At 31.8% G+C, this 17,754-nt stretch overlaps 2 protein-coding genes and 1 long non-coding RNA gene across 10 annotated transcripts in view; all 3 read left to right on the top strand.

Annotated features, from left to right (window-relative positions):
* The window catches only part of LOC124433873, a 75,869-nt gene that overhangs the window by 7,614 nt on the left and 50,501 nt on the right, over nucleotides 1–17,754 (top strand). Inside the window, exons 4-10 of one of the 2 annotated variants that reach the window (XM_046983717.1) lie at nucleotides 1,248–1,456; nucleotides 1,563–1,755; nucleotides 1,827–1,921; nucleotides 2,384–2,456; nucleotides 3,192–3,413; nucleotides 3,790–3,828; nucleotides 3,923–4,057. The exons of the other annotated variant lie outside the window; for it this stretch is intronic. Of the exons in view, the coding sequence (XP_046839673.1) occupies nucleotides 1,248–1,456; nucleotides 1,563–1,755; nucleotides 1,827–1,921; nucleotides 2,384–2,456; nucleotides 3,192–3,413; nucleotides 3,790–3,828; nucleotides 3,923–4,057 (966 nt within the window). The remainder of the gene's footprint in view (nucleotides 1–1,247; nucleotides 1,457–1,562; nucleotides 1,756–1,826; nucleotides 1,922–2,383; nucleotides 2,457–3,191; nucleotides 3,414–3,789; nucleotides 3,829–3,922; nucleotides 4,058–17,754) is intronic. 2 annotated transcript variants of the gene reach the window in all.
* LOC124433845 overlaps nucleotides 1–17,754 on the top strand; it is a 40,722-nt gene that overhangs the window by 18,068 nt on the left and 4,900 nt on the right. Inside the window, exons 1-8 of one of the 7 annotated variants that reach the window (XM_046983656.1) lie at nucleotides 11,868–11,955; nucleotides 12,191–12,266; nucleotides 12,353–12,489; nucleotides 12,842–12,904; nucleotides 16,665–16,803; nucleotides 16,962–17,109; nucleotides 17,188–17,309; nucleotides 17,496–17,704. In XM_046983656.1, the coding sequence (XP_046839612.1) occupies nucleotides 16,744–16,803; nucleotides 16,962–17,109; nucleotides 17,188–17,309; nucleotides 17,496–17,704 (539 nt within the window). In that variant the 5' untranslated portion in view covers nucleotides 11,868–11,955; nucleotides 12,191–12,266; nucleotides 12,353–12,489; nucleotides 12,842–12,904; nucleotides 16,665–16,743. Of the gene's footprint in view, nucleotides 1–381; nucleotides 525–694; nucleotides 843–1,020; nucleotides 1,042–11,852; nucleotides 11,956–12,190; nucleotides 12,267–12,352; nucleotides 12,490–12,841; nucleotides 12,905–15,441; nucleotides 15,610–16,664; nucleotides 16,804–16,961; nucleotides 17,110–17,187; nucleotides 17,310–17,494; nucleotides 17,705–17,754 lie in introns of those variants that run through there. The other 6 variants (XM_046983666.1, XM_046983676.1, XM_046983648.1 and 3 more) reach the window with 6 other exon arrangements.
* LOC124434024 lies at nucleotides 11,242–11,842 on the top strand. Its single transcript, XR_006944684.1, has 3 exons — nucleotides 11,242–11,309; nucleotides 11,440–11,527; nucleotides 11,749–11,842. It is a non-coding gene; the product is annotated as an uncharacterized LOC124434024 (long non-coding RNA).

Genomic DNA, 17,754 nt, shown 5'->3' with positions numbered 1-17,754 from the left:
AAGACAAACTAAACATCATGGAAAGTTTAAAACTAGTACAAATTCACAATGCGATAATTCGCATACTTCACAAAATTAAAATGGTCGTATTTAAATTTACTTTTATTGACGTTATTGTTTATAGTTATTGTCTGCAGATTAATATTTGTGATGAATAAGTTCGCTGACATCAACTTCACAAATCACAATTATATTCAATTGTAAATAACTTGTATCCAGTTTATTTTAAGTTCTAACATGTTGGTTGCTCTATCTTTATTTTAAATAATCGTATAATTACACTATACCTGCTTTATAATAATTATTTGTCTCAGCATACAAAAATCAATGTTTGTGGACATGAATGTCATCACATTTTTGTTATGACGATTTCCGTTTCAGCTTGAAAGGTAACAAAAAAGGAAGGTGCAATCCCAGAGCACACAAAAACTTCATAACGGCATTTCATAAAGAAGAAAAAAATGAAGAGCCCGTATCTTCTTCTCGTAATTCTACTTGGAATCTCAGAAAAATCTCAGTCTTCGGTAACAATTAGGATTCTACAGTGACAATTTTTCACGTACATCTATTTGATTTTTTCCTAATGTAATGTATATTGAAATGAGAATGGGAAAATGACATATATTGTCTTCATTGAACTACAAAGTAAAGTTAAGTAGAAAAATCCAAAAATTTTTGTCGAAATTCTCTTTAGAAAATCAAGGTAATTAAAGGAAACAACCCAGGACCATGTTTGAAAAATAGTAGTGGAGAGATATCGTTGGTTCGTGATCGACAGAACGAACCTAAAATCTTGATATGTTCAAAAGTTAACGGCATTTTTAGATGGAGAACATTGGACGGTAGTCATAGCTTTCCAAAGTTTGAGTCGCTACTTTAAAGTCAACACAATGATTTCTAAATTATACACTATTATTATTAGGTTCTAGTTCTCCAGGAGAGTTTTTAGCCCAGTATACGACTGCTCAACAATATTGGATAAAGATCCAAAAGCGAAAACGGATTTTACTGGATAACACTTGGAGAAAAGAAACCGAAAAGGTAAACTAAACTTCAGTGCGATGTTGACAGATCATGTAGCAACATAAAGTATTTTTAAAGTCATTTTTCGAAGTAATAGTAATTTTTCTGAATCAAAATCTACTTGTCTAGTTTTTCTCGCTTATTTATAAATGAAGTTTCCAAATATTTTGTCGGCTATGGTCATGAATATTTTTAGATTTCAATGAGATTATTTTCATACAAAGGTTTATTGTGATATGATGACTGATGGTGGTGGGTTCATGTTGATTGGTCGGAAAAATTCATCCGTTACATGGACAGTACCATCGAACAGCAAGACAGTGGAACCATTTGGTAAACCTCATTGGATAAGTTCATTAGGAGAGGCTCCTATGGTTGATTTTAGAGTACAAATGGCCACTAAAGATGATTTTAAGGCAACAAAGGCTCATTGGTAAAATTTGAACCTCTAACTTGTATCACAATGAATCGTTTCATTATCATTCTTAGTTTTCCATTATTAATAAAGTTTATTTTTAATAAAATTTTATTCAATGAAGGTATTACAGATTTAAGAGTACAAGAAAATTGAAAAATTTGATGTTATCTAAGACAGGGGGATGTGGGGGAACTTCAGCAGGAATTGGTGACGTTAAGTTAGTGAAAGATCTTATTACTGGAAATGTTGTAACAACAAGTTTTCGCTGCTCTAAATTTGGATTGGCATATAATGAAAAAATGAAATTTGGATGGGTGAGTCTTTTTGAATGATTTATTAACATGTGAATGTCAATACTAGTCTTAATACTTTTGTCCATTGGCAGGCAAATATGAATTATTGCTTGACTAAACCCTGTCGTAGAGGATTTGCTTTTCATGACAAAGTTTCATTTCAAACTGACTATTCTGGATCATTTAGGTGAGAAATTGTAATTTTTCATTCTGCAGTACTTTTGTTATTTACAAGAGTACACATACACAACATTTATCAGCTTAGTAAATGATTATTATTGAAACGTGCACATGAGCGGATGATATTATCATTTTTCAGACAATGAAAATAAAAATGAGTAAGAAAATTTGTCAATTGAAGTTTATGTTCTTCTCTTTATACTATTTTTGTGATACAAAAATTTGATCACGGTTATAACCTGCGGGAGTAAACTTCTATTTTAACACGAATAAATGACACAATAACCTTCAGTGACTGAAAAGATGAATCTCTTTTGAATCTTATTTTAGTAGAATGTCATTGGGAAGACTTAGTAGCCTTTAATGTAGCCTTAATAGCCGTTATTAAATAGCATTATATAACTTTATGAAGATAGTGATTTTGACGTAGAGGTTGTTATTTCTTAACATTATTTAATAATTAATATAGCTACAGTGCAAAAGATAACATTTCTGGTATAGATTTTGGAGCGACGGCATTGGTTGGCTGTGACAGCGGAAAGGTTGTTTAGTTTTGTTTATTTTTGCTTACTTATCTTGGCAGTTTTACGTTTTTATTTTGCAGTTTGTTTATAAAAATATAGAAAATCGAGCATACGTTCTTTAAAGTGTCAAACAATAGGCATGAACTGCAATAATTTGTAATTATTTCTAACTGCACTGTGTAAAATTTTTTAGTAGTGGACCCAAGGTAAGTCAGAAAACACGACAGTAGATAATTTGACGTTAAAATACCGTAATGCAACAATGCATTTTGTTAAAAATATCTGAAAAATATTTTAGAACCAAAATTGAACAAACAGGATTATTTTTAAAGTACTTTGAATTTTAAATATTGCTATGGCAATTTATTCTGACTTCTCTTATCCTCCACCTTCACGCTTCTTACATACTTTGTCCAAATATAAGGCCATGACACGCTAGAAAAAGCATTAAGAACAAATTTTCCAGTCACGCTTGACGTTTCTTAAGTTTTTTGGAAATTAAAACATTGTTCCAAAGCATGAATTTATAATTCGACAAAAACGCTTGCCAAAACAATGAAAGTTTCATGAAATATGCTTACTGTATAAATTTTTTAGTCACACATCTTCTATATTAAACTCCTTATAGCACAAATTAAAATTAACTAATCAAATGAAAAAATTTACTTTTAAATATTTTTCCATTACCAAATAGTGAAAAATATATTCTTTATTTATCTTTGATTGTTTATGTTGATTATTACTGATTATTAGTGCTGTGGATGTTATGGTCCAAAAAATGGCAAGAAGAACTATTGTTATAATAATTGTCAGGCAAAAAATGGTGGAAATATTACAAAAAATGTTTATACATGGTTTTGGGTTCGTTCACGTATTCCTAAGAAAATATGGAATAAGTGTATGGATTATAAAGTGATGGAAAATGGCGCTTTCGTGTGGTACAAAATCATTGGGGACAATGAACTTCCAACAAAAGTATGTTTTATACAGTTATTAAAATTGATGATGAATAATTTTTAATGAACGTTTTGAAATTTGATGCTACACAAAAAATGCGACAATTCTGCGATATCAGTATTTCTTAAATTACCTCTAGCTCCTATGTAAAGTAAGTATGTTAAAAATTGGAAAAGAAAATGTATATCCCCTTTTCTCAGTCTTATGTAGAAATTTTTAATTAGTCTAAATGCTTTTTAATTTTTTATGATATTGTAAAAGGATGTTTTTGCTCGAGCTGATCACTCATTGATCAATATTTTATTCCTAATACATTATAACATCGAATAATTATATCAAGCTTAACAATTGTAGAACCATCCATAGCTACAAATAGCAAATTTTACATTTTTAGGGTCCCTGTGAAAAAGAGAAACCATTACTTTATCAAGGAGTAAATGCGTAACTTCATCACTTCTTTTATACCTCTTATGAATTCCATTTGTGTTTTATAATGCATTTTCAAATTGATTTCTTGATTTAAATAGATGATTGTTGCACCAGATAATGAAACTGCAAAGAAGATTCCAAAAATTGAAGGGATGATTATTTATCGGGAAGATAAAGAGAAACTTTATGTCCAAGGAAATAAGCAATTAAAAACATTGGCTGACGAGAAAAAGGTAAATGATTTTAATGCTATTTGAATACTTCGGCAATGTTATGTTTAGTAAAAGAAATGAAATTAAAATTTTAAGAGTTTTGAAAATGTGATTCTGCATGAATGATACACTTTTTCATTCTTTTTCATAACTTTCCATGATAATGTTTTATTGTTCAGGTTCTAAAGATGCTAGACAAAGATGTATCAAATCTTGAAAGCGAAGTAGACTATTTAAATAAAACTTTGGACAGCAAATTTCGTTTGGTGTTTTCCCTCGTTTCTCGTAAGTATTTCTTTCAATCATTGAAGCTCTATTGAATTGTTTCATTTTTTATGGAAATGATTTGTGTAGTATGATTTTAGCCACCAAATATTACACCCTAGGCTTTCTACAGCTTAAATGCCTGGGATATCTTTGTCAATTATCAGCATTCATAGGAAACAAGCAATGAACATTGATTTATAATTAGTTGTTGACTAGTTTATTTACAAGTTGCCAAAGAGCTTGTTTTTTTTAAAGTGGCACTTTGAACCATTAGTAGAAAACTTTACGATTAGGAGTATGTTTCGATTTGTCGTGGAATAGGTTGTGTTATATCGTCTAAATATCGTGTTGTATCTTGTAAATTTGATGTTAAACCATACTTTTATTGGATGTTTAACCATATTATTGTAGCAAACTTGAATCTACGAAATCGGACACAGTCTTGTCTCCCTCCCCTTCCAAACATCTCTTTCATTCTCAATCACTCAATGCGCAATTGAAGGGCAAAGTGATGTACATGACTCTTAAAGTTACAATTTTCTGTCCACAATATTTCTGAAATACTTTGCAAACAATATTTCATAGGTGAAATTTCAACTTCAACAATTCTAAAAGGAGAACCAAAAAACTTTCTAAAACAATTGAAGCAATGGTTTTCATTCAGTAAATTGAAATGTTGTTGGAGAGCCACTTCTGATGGATGGAATTCTAGAATTTTCCACTCAAAATGTGACTATCGAGGAAAAACTATAACTTTAGTTAAAGTAGGAAAATTCATCTTTGGTGGATATTCAACACATAATTGGGGTGGTAAGTTTTCAAGACTAAATCAGTATTTTGCTTTTTTTGCAATGCAAATGATTTGTCTTTGTTTTAAAACTTTTTACTAACCATACATGAAGTTGGGAAATTGCATTGAAGTTACATGTGTGGTTCTTGTGCTGAAATTTCATAAATCAGTTACATTTGATTGGAAGCAGAATTACCAAATGTTCAAATTGCAACGGATATAGTTATGTGTTATGAAAATAGGTTTTATAACTACTATAGTTTTAAATTAATAAGTTAAGTAAGTTTATTTGTACTTATAGGTTCAAGTGGTTATCACAGCAGTTCCGGTAATTACATCTTCTCCCTTCGTAACAAAGACAATTTGAGTCCATTTAGATCAGCCATCTATCAAAACAGCTACAAGGCCATCTTTACTTACCCTAGCTATGGACCAACTTTTGGAGGACATGACATATATATAGCAAACAACGCAAACAAAAACAAAAATTCCTTCACGAATTTAGGAAAAACCTATCGTCCTCCATCTGGTTACAGTTATGGATATAGCAACACCAGAGCTCTTCTTGCAGGTTCATATTATTTTACACCTGATGAAGTTGAAGTTTATTATTATGTTTAATGTTTCACGTGAACTTCACGTGATCGACAGAATTATTGTCGATTTAGCAACGTATATCATGTAATGTTTAAATAGAATTTGTATATCGGCTGCCAGTTGTAGTTGAATGTGGTTATTTCATATATCATAATGTCATAATTATATGTTGTTAAAATATGTCATATCTTTTGATAATTTACTATTAAATTTTTTATTTTTGTCTTTTGCTCTTTTGTCAGTTTGCATAAATAAATAATTCTCAACAGATGTTCTATTTGCAAAACACTTTTTAGACTTAGGTTAAGTAAAATCAAAAGGTAGGCAGTAAAACTAGATAGTAAATGCTTTATATCAAAGAATGTGAAGTCGATGAGCACTGTCATAATCCCATATCATAAGTAACATGCATAAAGGAAATAAAGACGTTATCCCTGTAAAAATTGTCTCCAAAAATCACACTTCTACCCAAAATAGGCCGTTCAAGAAAGTACTCTCTGTTGAACGAGTCTCTTTGTTGTAAACCTACGTTGTTACATAGTTTGAGAATTGAATTGATTGAATTGCAAAACAATTATAACTTCCAAACCATTCTCACTTACTATTTGCAAATATCGTCTTTCTGTTTTGTCAGGGGTCGGTTTATTTAAGGAACAGCGTTAATTTATAGTTGTGGCTCATCTTTTAGAATAACATGCTCCTCAAACAACTTCAGAACAACCATCCCACAGGGCCATGCTATTTTTTTGTTGTTTGGTATGGAACTAATGCAAGTGCAGTTGTAATTGCTTCCTTCAGTTCCTCAAATGTCTGCTGCTGCTCGCTTGTCCATTAAAACCTTTCCTTTTAATTCAATAATGGTCCGAGAATCATGGTACTTATGCATTTTGACAAATATGCAACCATCTGTAGAAATGACCTCAGTTCTTCAGTTCAGCGCATGCTTTTACGGCGTGAACATTTTCAGAGGGAGAGGGAGGCTTTATTCCCTCGCCAGTGAACGATTGACTGTGGAATTCGAGTTTTGGTTAGTTTTTTCTAAATAGTTTTGAGATTTTCTGGTGGCTCAACAAATTCTCATCACTCAATGTTTGTTAATTTGTCGATTAAATTTTTTTTTCCACCCCGTTTCCCCCCACTGATATATATATAAAGACTGGATAACGCAACCTAATTCTGGTGCCTAGAAAATTTTAAAGCCAATTTTTGACAGTGGCGGCCATATTGGACTGTCCACTTCTAGTATATATTTTATAATAAATTTTTCTTGTAATATGCATGTTTGTTACTTTCTCATTCCAAAATCATGCCAAATCTTTTATTATGATATTTTAACAACGGGAGAAGATTTCTATATGAAATTTAGCAAACTTGAATTTTCGCCCAAAACCGTTCAATTCCAGTCTTGTCCTCATAATAATTTTTGTCCCAAGAGTGAGACAAATGATCCAAAATAAATGCGAGAGTAGCAGTTTGTTATATAAAACGTATATAAAAACTAAAAAAGTGGACAGTCCAATATGGCCGCCACCGGCTTCAATTCAAGCACTAAGCTGCGTTAACCAGTTTTATACATATCAGTGGTTTTCAATCGGGATCCTTTCTTATGATTTCATCCGTTTGAGTTTTGTTGCTTTATAGTGCTGAGTGTTTGACCGAGTCTGAGGATTCTGAATCTAATACTTTCGACACTTCCGACCTTGAACGACATACCTTGGCAAAATGATTACGTTTGCTTCACGACATACAAAAATATCTGCACGATATTTGAAATGATAACACACGGTTACTTTTTGCAGCGCGTGCATGTTAAGGTTACTGCTTGTTACTGCGGATAATCAATTGGTTGTTTTTTTTTATGATCAAATCGTTGAATGCGTCTGACGTTGTGCTCAATGACTTGCTTCGACTCAGTTTCTTTTGATTGTTATTAAATTTCCACATCGAGTGTCGAATTTTTAGTATTTCCTGCCTATGCCTTGATTCTAACGCTATTATTTATTACTGTTTTAGTTAAATGGTCTCGTGTGGCTTCGTCTTTCTTTTCGAAACTTAGAAAAGGGTGCTTTTTGTAGCCATTAGCCATTGGCACGGGGTGGTTGGGTGCTGCTATATCGAGTATAAGTTATTGACAGCTGCCATTTAGCACAATCTGCTAAACACGACATGTAAGATTTTTTTGCATCCGTTTTTTCATGAGAGCTCCATGTTCGAAGGACTAGGCAAGTCCAAACCACAAACTTGAAAGTAACGATTGACGTAAGCTTATTTGTTGGATATTTGTTGCAGCAACATGTTCGCTAATAGCTTGATGAATTTTCTTCAAAAAACTCTAAGAACTCTATTCTTCTACAATTTAAATTAACCTATGTACGCGTGCCTGACATCATCAAACTATACACAAATAATGTTTTTATCTTTTGACTCTTCTAACCAACATTTTCTTGTTTTTATTTGAAAAATGTCCGCTTCTGATGCATCATACACTATTCACAATACAAACAAACGCTGTTTGACTTTCAGGTCAAGAGAGTAACTTAATGTCACTTTTGCCTTTTGATTTTCACAGTTTCTTTTCTCGTCTTAATTCTACGGTTGTTGACATTGAACGATCTACATTACTACTACTAGAGCTAGTAGAGAGCCGTTGGACATTGGTACAAAATAAATAGATTGTCTAAATTCTGTACGCCCAGGTTGAGTCACGAAAATGACCCACAATTGTTTAGTAGCTAGTTTTATATTGAAAACATAAAAGTTAATAAGCTCATACAAAGTTTACAATCAATGATGAGCAATAGAAACTTTAACTCAATACTTATTCTTGAATAATTAATATGTAACCGGCCAGATCTTTTACCAATCGTCACATAAAGTTTGTCATTTTTTTCTCCATGAATATCATTGTGAGCTAGTGTTTACACAACAGTGTATGACCAACACATTCCATACATACAAACTCAAAAAAATTATAGAAAGGTGCAAATTGCTTTCGACTTTAGTCGTTGTAGCTATATTACCTTTCACGTGTTACACTTAAAATAGTTTTATCATTTTCTCTTTATAAATTTCTCGAAAAGGAGAGTGCGAAAGAGCACACCACACATGGGCGCACCGAGAAGTTTCCCGATGCTCTAACAGGCCAGTCCGCCTCTAAACAGTCTCGTATACATTTTACTTGAAATCAATTTAATTTTATAAAATTATAATTGACATCCCAAAATGGTATTTTCAATGACAGTTTTCAAGGGTATGATGAAATGTTTACAGATTTTTCAATCTACAGTACCAAAATTAATTCAAATAAATCCTTGACCGTGATTGCATCGTCAAAATACATTCTCACTTCTTTTCACTTCGTGGTTAAATCGTGGGCTTCGCACAAAACACGCAAGACGAAACAAACCACTCGCTCATAGCTCCTCAGCAGAGGCTTAGTCCAAGCAATCGCACGCAGCTCTCACGCGCAGCTAGGTTGGGCTTTGAGAAGAGGCTGGTCAAAATGGGAAATGACTCAAACAAAATCATTCAAAATCTTCGAGCTTGTTGTTTAAATAAATCTCCCACATGCAGCGTGATTTTTGTTCTATGTCCTGTAGATTGCAACCATGAATAAGGGTCATAAAAGTTTTGTTAATATATGGCAGGAAACGCAAAGAAAAATTGTCACATAAACGTTGAAGTAAAGTTTGCTGCACGTACACGGGGCCATTTGTCACAAATCTTTTTTTAAATAAGTATTTGTCAATGTCATAGAAAATTTGTTCGTCTTTTAAGGAGCTAAATTCTTTGTATAAGAAGAGTACTTATTATGTACATTATTATATAACAATGTATGCGTTCAAGACGTTTATATGCATGATGAGAAAATTCAATGTACAATATCTTTTGTATTTGATATATAGGATCAGAAATATATATGGCCATGAACTAATTAACACTTAACTTGATATGTTTTGAGTTTTTTCCTTTTGAAACTAAGCCTTATTCCAGTGTCGCAAATCTTTACTAAAAGTCTCGTGTACATTTTACTTGTGTTAACTTGACTTTTAATGAGTAAATTGCTGAAGTTACTGAAATTACTGATAAATGATTGGTTTCATGCACCCAAGATTCAATCGTTAATAAGTACACGTAAATGAAATGTTTTATTGTCAGTGTGAAAATTAGCTACAGTACGACAAATCCAATTTCTGTTATGAAGTTTAGAGCGACGGCATTGGTTGGATGTGATAACATGAAGGTTTTATTTTATTTTGTGCATTATTTTATTTTGATAAACAAGTATAAGCTGTGCAATTGAATAACAAAGTGTAGTATGTGGATTATAAGAGACGTAAAACAGCGTGTAATACTTTTAAAAAAGTTTACACTGCACGATTTTACCTCCATGGCTCAAGCCCAGTTTTCACTAGCGACATAAGCATAAAGACAAACAAAGACAAAAGAAAATACAAAAGAAGGCAATGAAGTCACTGGCACAAGTATCAGCTAAACATAAGCATAAGCACAGCAACTTGACATAAGCATGAGGTAGAACAAAAACAAATTGAAAAGAAAATCCTTTTTCTTTTATTTCCTCCAGTCTCTGGAGAATTTGCTTTGCTTTGTTCTATTGCTTGTGCTTATGTCACTAATGAAAATCTTAAGCAGCCAAATGACCAAATCCTACTCACGTTGAACATTGCTCACTAATCTATAAATTAAAACAAATGCTAATTTGATAATCTTTCTTTTATCATCTTTTCTACAACAATTGTATGTTTATAACTCGAGCAATGCTAATGAACATCATAAGCAATGTTTAATTTCCTTTCTTATTAAATATTCTGAATACAATTAAAATGCACTTCTTACGTTTAACGTAAAATAAACAACATACAGGTTATAACTTCTTATTGAAAAATTTTCCTTTTATGTAGTGCTGTGGGTGTTATGGTCCTAAGAATGGAAAAAACAATTATTTTTATACATGGTTTTGGGCGCGCTCTCGTATACCTAGAAGAATGTTGAGGAATTGTATGAATTACAAAGTCATAGAAAATGAAAATGCTGTGTGGTACAAGTTACTGGGTAGTAATGAAGTACCTGTAAAAGTATGTTGTTTGTGTAACAGTTGTCATGGAATTAATGATTTATTTACGATGTCATTTGAGAGAAAAAAACTGTGTAAAAATTGTGCAAGAATTTATAATAAATTGGTTTTTCAATTAGCTAACATCTTCAGACCTAATAAATTATCTTTACATTTACAGGGTCGCTGTACAAAAGATAAACCATTGTTTTATGAAGGAGTAAGTGATTTGTTGTGTGAAATAGAAGTAAAATAATACGTTGTCAGTTCTTTTGAACTTTTCAAATGAGCAGATACGTAACACAATAGTAGCTATGATTTGCTTGTTGAAATGCTCATCAATGTTGTTTTCATTGGACCATGTAAATATGTTAATTTTCACTTACTTACATAACTTTTTACTTAAACAGATGATTGTAGTACCAGATAATATCACTATGAAAAATACTACAAATAATGAAGGAATCATGGTTTATCGTAAAGACAAAAATAAACTTTATGTCCAAGAAGATAAACAACTAAAGGCATTGGCTGAAGAAAAAAAGGTAAAATATTTTCAACTATTCAGAATGAGGTTAGGGAAAATGAAAAAAATTTATTGAGCTATGGCAACTACATCAGTATGTTACCCTGCACATTTGCAAATTTTGTTATTTGAAACTATTTATTTTGCAGATTGTTCAGATGCTGCACAAAGATATTTCTAAGCTCGAGAATGAAATCAAAACCATCAATGTTACTTTTGTCACCTCATTCCTTTCTTGTACATATTCGTTATCTGTAAAATATTAGCATTGATGATTTTGAATTTTGATTTAAAGAAAGGGTATTATTTAACTTAAAATCACAGAAAGACTTGAAATTGTGAAATCACGAGTTTAAGCATAAGATAATAGCAATTTGCGCTGAAAAGCATAGATTGACAATAAATTAAGTCTCTTTCTTATGTCACAAACAAACATAAACTAAATAATCAACATTTAGATAATATCTCAGCCTCAAAGATACTCAGACAGGAACCAGAAAGATTTTTGAAACTGTTAAAGACTTGATTTTTATTTAATAAACTCACGCGTTGTTGGAGAGCTACTTTTGATGGATGGAATTCAAGAATTTTCCACTCAAGATGTGACAATCAAGGAAAAACTATAACTTTAGTGAAAGTTGGAAAATACAATTTTGGTTGGGGTGGTAAGTTTTTCAATAATTCAATGTATGTTCATGCAATGACCATGCAGTGGTTTAATGTGTAAAATCTTCGAAAAATTATGGAAATGTGAGACTGAGATGTGAGAACAATCATGTAATCGGTTATTGTACTGTGCCTCCGTAAACATTTACAACGAACGAGGAGCGGGAATCTCAAAAATGCTGTGTAATTAATCTCTAAATTCAATTTAAAATATTTCGACTTGCTAATTTATAGGACGACTTTGCAAACTATAAAGAATTCATTACAGTTCATGTTTATAAATCATCTGGACAAAGAATTTATCATAAGGGTAAATTATTCATTTTGTGTTTACTACATGAAGTCTTGTCATTGCAAACGAAACTAAACAGTTTTGTTTTTCTATTTGTTGTAAAGAAAACTGCTACATTGAAGGAATAAAGATCAACAGTCCTCATTATCTTGTTAAATTGAAAGCGGACAAGACAACTAACACGTTCACGTTGGTGATTTCACAATATGAAAAACACAACACGATTCACTATACGTTAAAGGTTAAAATAAATAAATAACTCCCACATACTAGTAAAATCATATGTTTTAGAATTGCCAGTTATTTGATGCCTAACTTTTTCTTGTATACTACTTTCTACACTTGAACTTAATGCACTTGATAAATGTGGCTTATCTTAGTGAATGAATTGTTATTTTTTTATATTTTTCCACAAACAGGAAGAACGTATAGTATTGACAATGGTTTCTGTTTATTGATTTGGGTTTTGGGAATAATTGCTTTATTTCTCTCTGAAATGCTGATACCGATGAAAAAAATTTTTATATCTTGTTTTAGCTACTTATACATGAATAACAAATTCACCCTGTAGATTATCTCTTAATTTTTTTTAGGTATTTTCTTCAGCTGATTTTAAAATTTCACCTGTCCCAAATCCTTATATCTGTCATAAACAGGTAAGTACGTACTTCAAAATTGAACTATTGCAAGTTAATTTGTCTGATGAAATGTTTTATGCATTGCACCAATCGCCGTTTTTTGACTCAGTCCTTTTATACTGCATCTCACTCTGTGCTGCTCAGGCACTTCAATCTACATTCCAGTATAGACTGTGTTTTAGCGTAGACTGCGCTCATCTGTTGAGTAGTTGACTGATGATTTTGCCCTAGTGTAGACTGTGCTCCAGTTTAAATTGTGCTTTTGCTCTAGTGTAGACTGTGCTCCAGTTTTAATTGTGCTTTTGCCCAAGTGTAGACTGTGCTCTAGTTTTAATTGTGCTATAGAGAGGACTGTGCCTCAGCGACGACTAGACTGTGTTCCATGGAGGTCTTTGCTTTTGAGAGGACTGTGGTCCAGTGAAGACTGTGCTTCAGTATAAGCTTTAGTCCAGTTTAGACTGTACTTTATGGAGATCTGGGCTTTCGAGAGGACTGTGCTCCAGTGTAGACTATGTGCTTGTTTTAAGATTTAAGAGTAAAATAACCTCTAAAGCTATAGTTTATTCATCTCTAAGCTTACTCTATGTATTTGCTGAAAATAGACTGACATCAAGCAGTGTATTGGGTTATTATGTCCACTATATCATTGTAAAAATTTAAAATTGAATTTAGATTTGAAATTAATGAAATGCTTTGAAAAACACAATGATTAAAACGATTAATTGTGCAAATAATTTTCACCAGTACAAAGTAAATGATTTAAGTCATCAATGCAATGTTAATACAATCTCTTTCAGATGATCTAAACGCTTTTGTCGTTTGTCTATATTTGAAATATTACAGTGTCTTTGTCGCAATCTACTAACTGTATCTATTTGAATGGGTGAAATTACTTGTTTAAGTGCTAGTTAACCTGATTAAACAAGAAAGTTAACGAAACAGTTACGTGACAAGTCTGTGTTGAAGAGACAGTTATACCTTAAATTGCAGATATATATTGGCAACTTTACTCTGGCCATCTTAGCAACAAAATACAAAAGATTTTTTCCAAATTTTTGCTTATATTGTATTATATTTGAAAAAGTAAATGAAAGATAATGCCCAAATGTATTGGATGCATGTAGCGCTGCACACCGGATGCATGTTATTGCCATTTTTAAAGTTCTGATGATATACATGCGACTCTTGTGTATGAAACATTTTGCTTTTGTGATGCAAATACTCAATTAAGGCACTTCATCATCCATAACTAAAATATTTCACTCTGCTGTTGGTCAATGTGAAAACGATAACTACACATCAAATACAGACCATTGGCTTAGCTATGGAAAAATAGTCGATACTTTTTAGTAACACCGAAGAATATAGGAGGCTTTGGCCTTATGGCACTCTTCATTACAATACGTGACAGATTTATGAATTATTTTGCTTTTGATGCTAATATTTTGATATCAAACAAAGATTTATTATACTATTAATTGCAAATATGCTCGTTATCAGTGCCATTGTCTGAAGTGCTGAAAGTGAATAAAAACGTTTTACAATGCAAGACAACTAAGAATGTGTTATTTTAAAGTATTGCATTTTGTTAAATTTATTTGTACGGATTTTTTTGTCTTGCTGAGGAGGAAGAACAGTCTGCAAGTGTATACGAAATAACCTCCCAAATTATTCAATAGAATTTTCAATATGAACATAATAGCCCAACATAATACTTTTAAAAAAGCCATCACAATAATCAAATAGAGAAGGATTTATTAATTACGTTTCGTCTTTAACTTAAGACATCTTCAGATTAATTGAATTAATATATATACACGAGGTTTTAAATACAAGCATATAATATGGGGTGTTAAATTACATGTGAGAGGAGTAGGAAGTTTAGATGATGGAATAAGTGAGGATGGCGGTATATTAAAGAAATACATTCTTTCTCATATAAGAAATACATCTCACCTTGCCGATTTTAATGATTTCTCAATTCTCTTCCTCCTCCGACAATTATGACCTTATGATTCATGAAAGCCTTCTTATATCCAAACTTAAACCCTCTCTTAACACCCAAGGCAACTCAATCCCCCTTCACCTTCTTTAATATACCGCCATCCTCACTTATTCCATCATCTAAACTTCCTACTCCTCTAACATGTAATTTAACACCCCATATTATATGCTTGTATTTAAAACCTCGTGTATATATATTAATTCAATTAATCTGAAGATGTCTTAAGTTAAAGACGAAACGTAATTAATAAATCCTTCTCTATTTGATTATTGTGATGGCTTTTTTAAAAGTATTATGTTGGGCTATTATGTTCATATTGAAAATTCGCTTTCCGCCTGGCAAATCTCTGGCCACGATATTCAATAGAAATGCAATAATTTTTGTAGTGCTTAAGATAGATATCTTATATACTTTCTCGTTTCCCGATGGCAGGAATGGAAGGCATGTTTTAAGAGAAAATACTTTGTTAACATTGTTTGTAGTCAAAGTGACTCGTGAAACCTTGTAACTTTTGTAATATTTAAGATACAAAATCGAAATTTTTAAGAGAAACTTCTTCATATGCAAATATTAATTATGATATTTACATAATTTTTGTTTGTGGAGTTTATTATTCCGCTGTGCAGGAAAAGCTTGTGTGCTATTTTAAAATTCTGTAAGCTACGCCACGTCGTATTTCATTTAAATTGTGGGCTTTGTAGTATGTGTACTTTTTAAAGTAAGTATTTTGATGAATTACTTAATTTGTTAATACAATATTTGTCATTAAAACTGCTCTTCACTTGGTAATGTTGTTTAATGGTTTATGCTAACCTTAAAGGGTTATTTCAACTCGTTAAAAGCTGTAGTCAGACAGCTGAAAGCGCGTTTCTATTAAATTTGTCTGTGAATGTTTGGTTAAATTATGTTTAATCCTGATATATTGGATCACGTATAACTTTTAAAAACTACTCTATTATTTATAATTCGCAAAGGTTTTATTTCACTCCAAGGTGCACTATTGTGTATATTTCACGCCTGTCTGAACTATAATCCGCTGAATTTTGAAGCTCGTAATAGTAGCTAAATTGTAAAATGTTCTTTGTCAAAAGATTTGAGTGAGCATAACTAATTTTATCTGACGTATATATGAGCCTAAATGACCCCTGTCTTTCTCTGCAAAACTATTTTTCCATACATCACAAAAATAAATCTTGACTGCTAGCTACGCTATTTTTAATTTTCAAAACGTGTTGAGCAAAATGCTGAAGAGGAAGCCACTGATAAATAATGGCTTTAAATAACATATTCAATTTCTACACTACATGTCAATGAGGTATTTTGTTTGTTATCTTTGACTCTATCATGGATGAAGAAAAACTGGAGTCTCAATGATTTTTTATGTACTTCAAAAGTACAATTTTACTCATGTCGTAACCAAGTTAGCAGCTTATTAATTGCTTTTATTAAAAGAACTCACAAAATTAAAATGGTGCTGTTTTAATGATCTGAAAGATGCAGTAAATGTATCGACCACAAAGTTGGTTTTTCAGTAAAATTAAAAAAAGGTGATCGATTTTCCTTTTAACTGTAGTTCTATGGTCTTCATCTAAAATATATAAAAAAGTCAACGAACTTAAACCCCTACATTACATTTATAAATAACTTGCATCATTGCACAGCTTTATTTATTTTGTTCACTATCAATTCATTAATATTCTCTGTCAATAAATGCTCATCAATATTTTATCGACTTGAAGGTTGTCACCTTTGTATAAACGTCTTCCGTTTCAGTTTGGAAGGTCATAAAAGAGAAAGATGAATTTTCAGAGCTCACAAAAACGTTTTAACGGCAATTTGAAAAAGAGAGAAGATGAAGGGTTTATATTTTGTCGCTTTCATACTTGGGGTCTTAGGAAAACTACAGTCTTCGGTAACAAAGACTATTTGACTTTCCTCCTTATGTAATATAGCTGTATTGAAATAAGAAATGAGAATTGCTGAATTCTATATAGACTATCGTCCTTATTGAACGACAGACCAAAGAAAGCTAACCCACTAAATGAAAATACACGTCGAATTTCTCTTTAGAAAATCAAGGTAATTAAAGGATACAACCCAGGACCATGTTTGAAAAACAAAAGTGGAGAGATAACGTTAGTTCGTGATCGACAGAACGAACCTAAACTCTTGATATGTTTTAAAGTTAACGGTTTTTTTGGATGGAGAACCATAGATGGTGTGTATGATACAAACTTTGGATTTGTACATTTAGTGTAATAAAATAATACATAATTTACGTAAAACCATTTCTCAGGTTCTAGTTCTCCAGGAGAGTTTTTCAACCCTGTATACGACTGCTCAACCATATTGGATAAAGATCCAAGAGCTAAAGATGGATTTTATTGGATAACACTTGGAGAAAAGAAGCCAAAAAAAGTAAATATATAAGATAAATATTATATTTACTCATCGCGATTAGCAACATAAAATAAGTTTCCAGTTGTCAATTCAAAAGACAAGTTCGTTTATTCATAAATACATTTTTACATACATGGTTTTTATATACAACTTTATTATTCATTTCATACGGAATCATTTTTTATCATTTCTTGTTCTTTTAAGATTTATTGTGATATGACAACTGATGGTGGTGGGTTCATGTTGATTGGTCGAAAAAATACGTCCGTTACATGGACAGTACCATCGAACAGCAAGACAGTGGAACCATTTGGTGAACCTCATTGGATAAGTTCATTAGGAGAGGCACCGATGGTTGATTTTAGAGTGCAAATGGCCACTCGAGATGATTTTAAGACAACTAAAGCTCATTGGTATAATGATCTCTTTTGCGAGCATTCATTTTTCATAGAAAAGCTAATTT

Source organism: Xenia sp. Carnegie-2017, unplaced genomic scaffold, assembly GCF_021976095.1.
Source record: "Xenia sp. Carnegie-2017 unplaced genomic scaffold, XeniaSp_v1 HiC_scaffold_1, whole genome shotgun sequence".
Classification (NCBI taxonomy): Eukaryota; Metazoa; Cnidaria; class Anthozoa; order Malacalcyonacea; family Xeniidae; genus Xenia; species Xenia sp. Carnegie-2017.
This window is presented reverse-complemented; position numbering and strand designations above follow the sequence as displayed.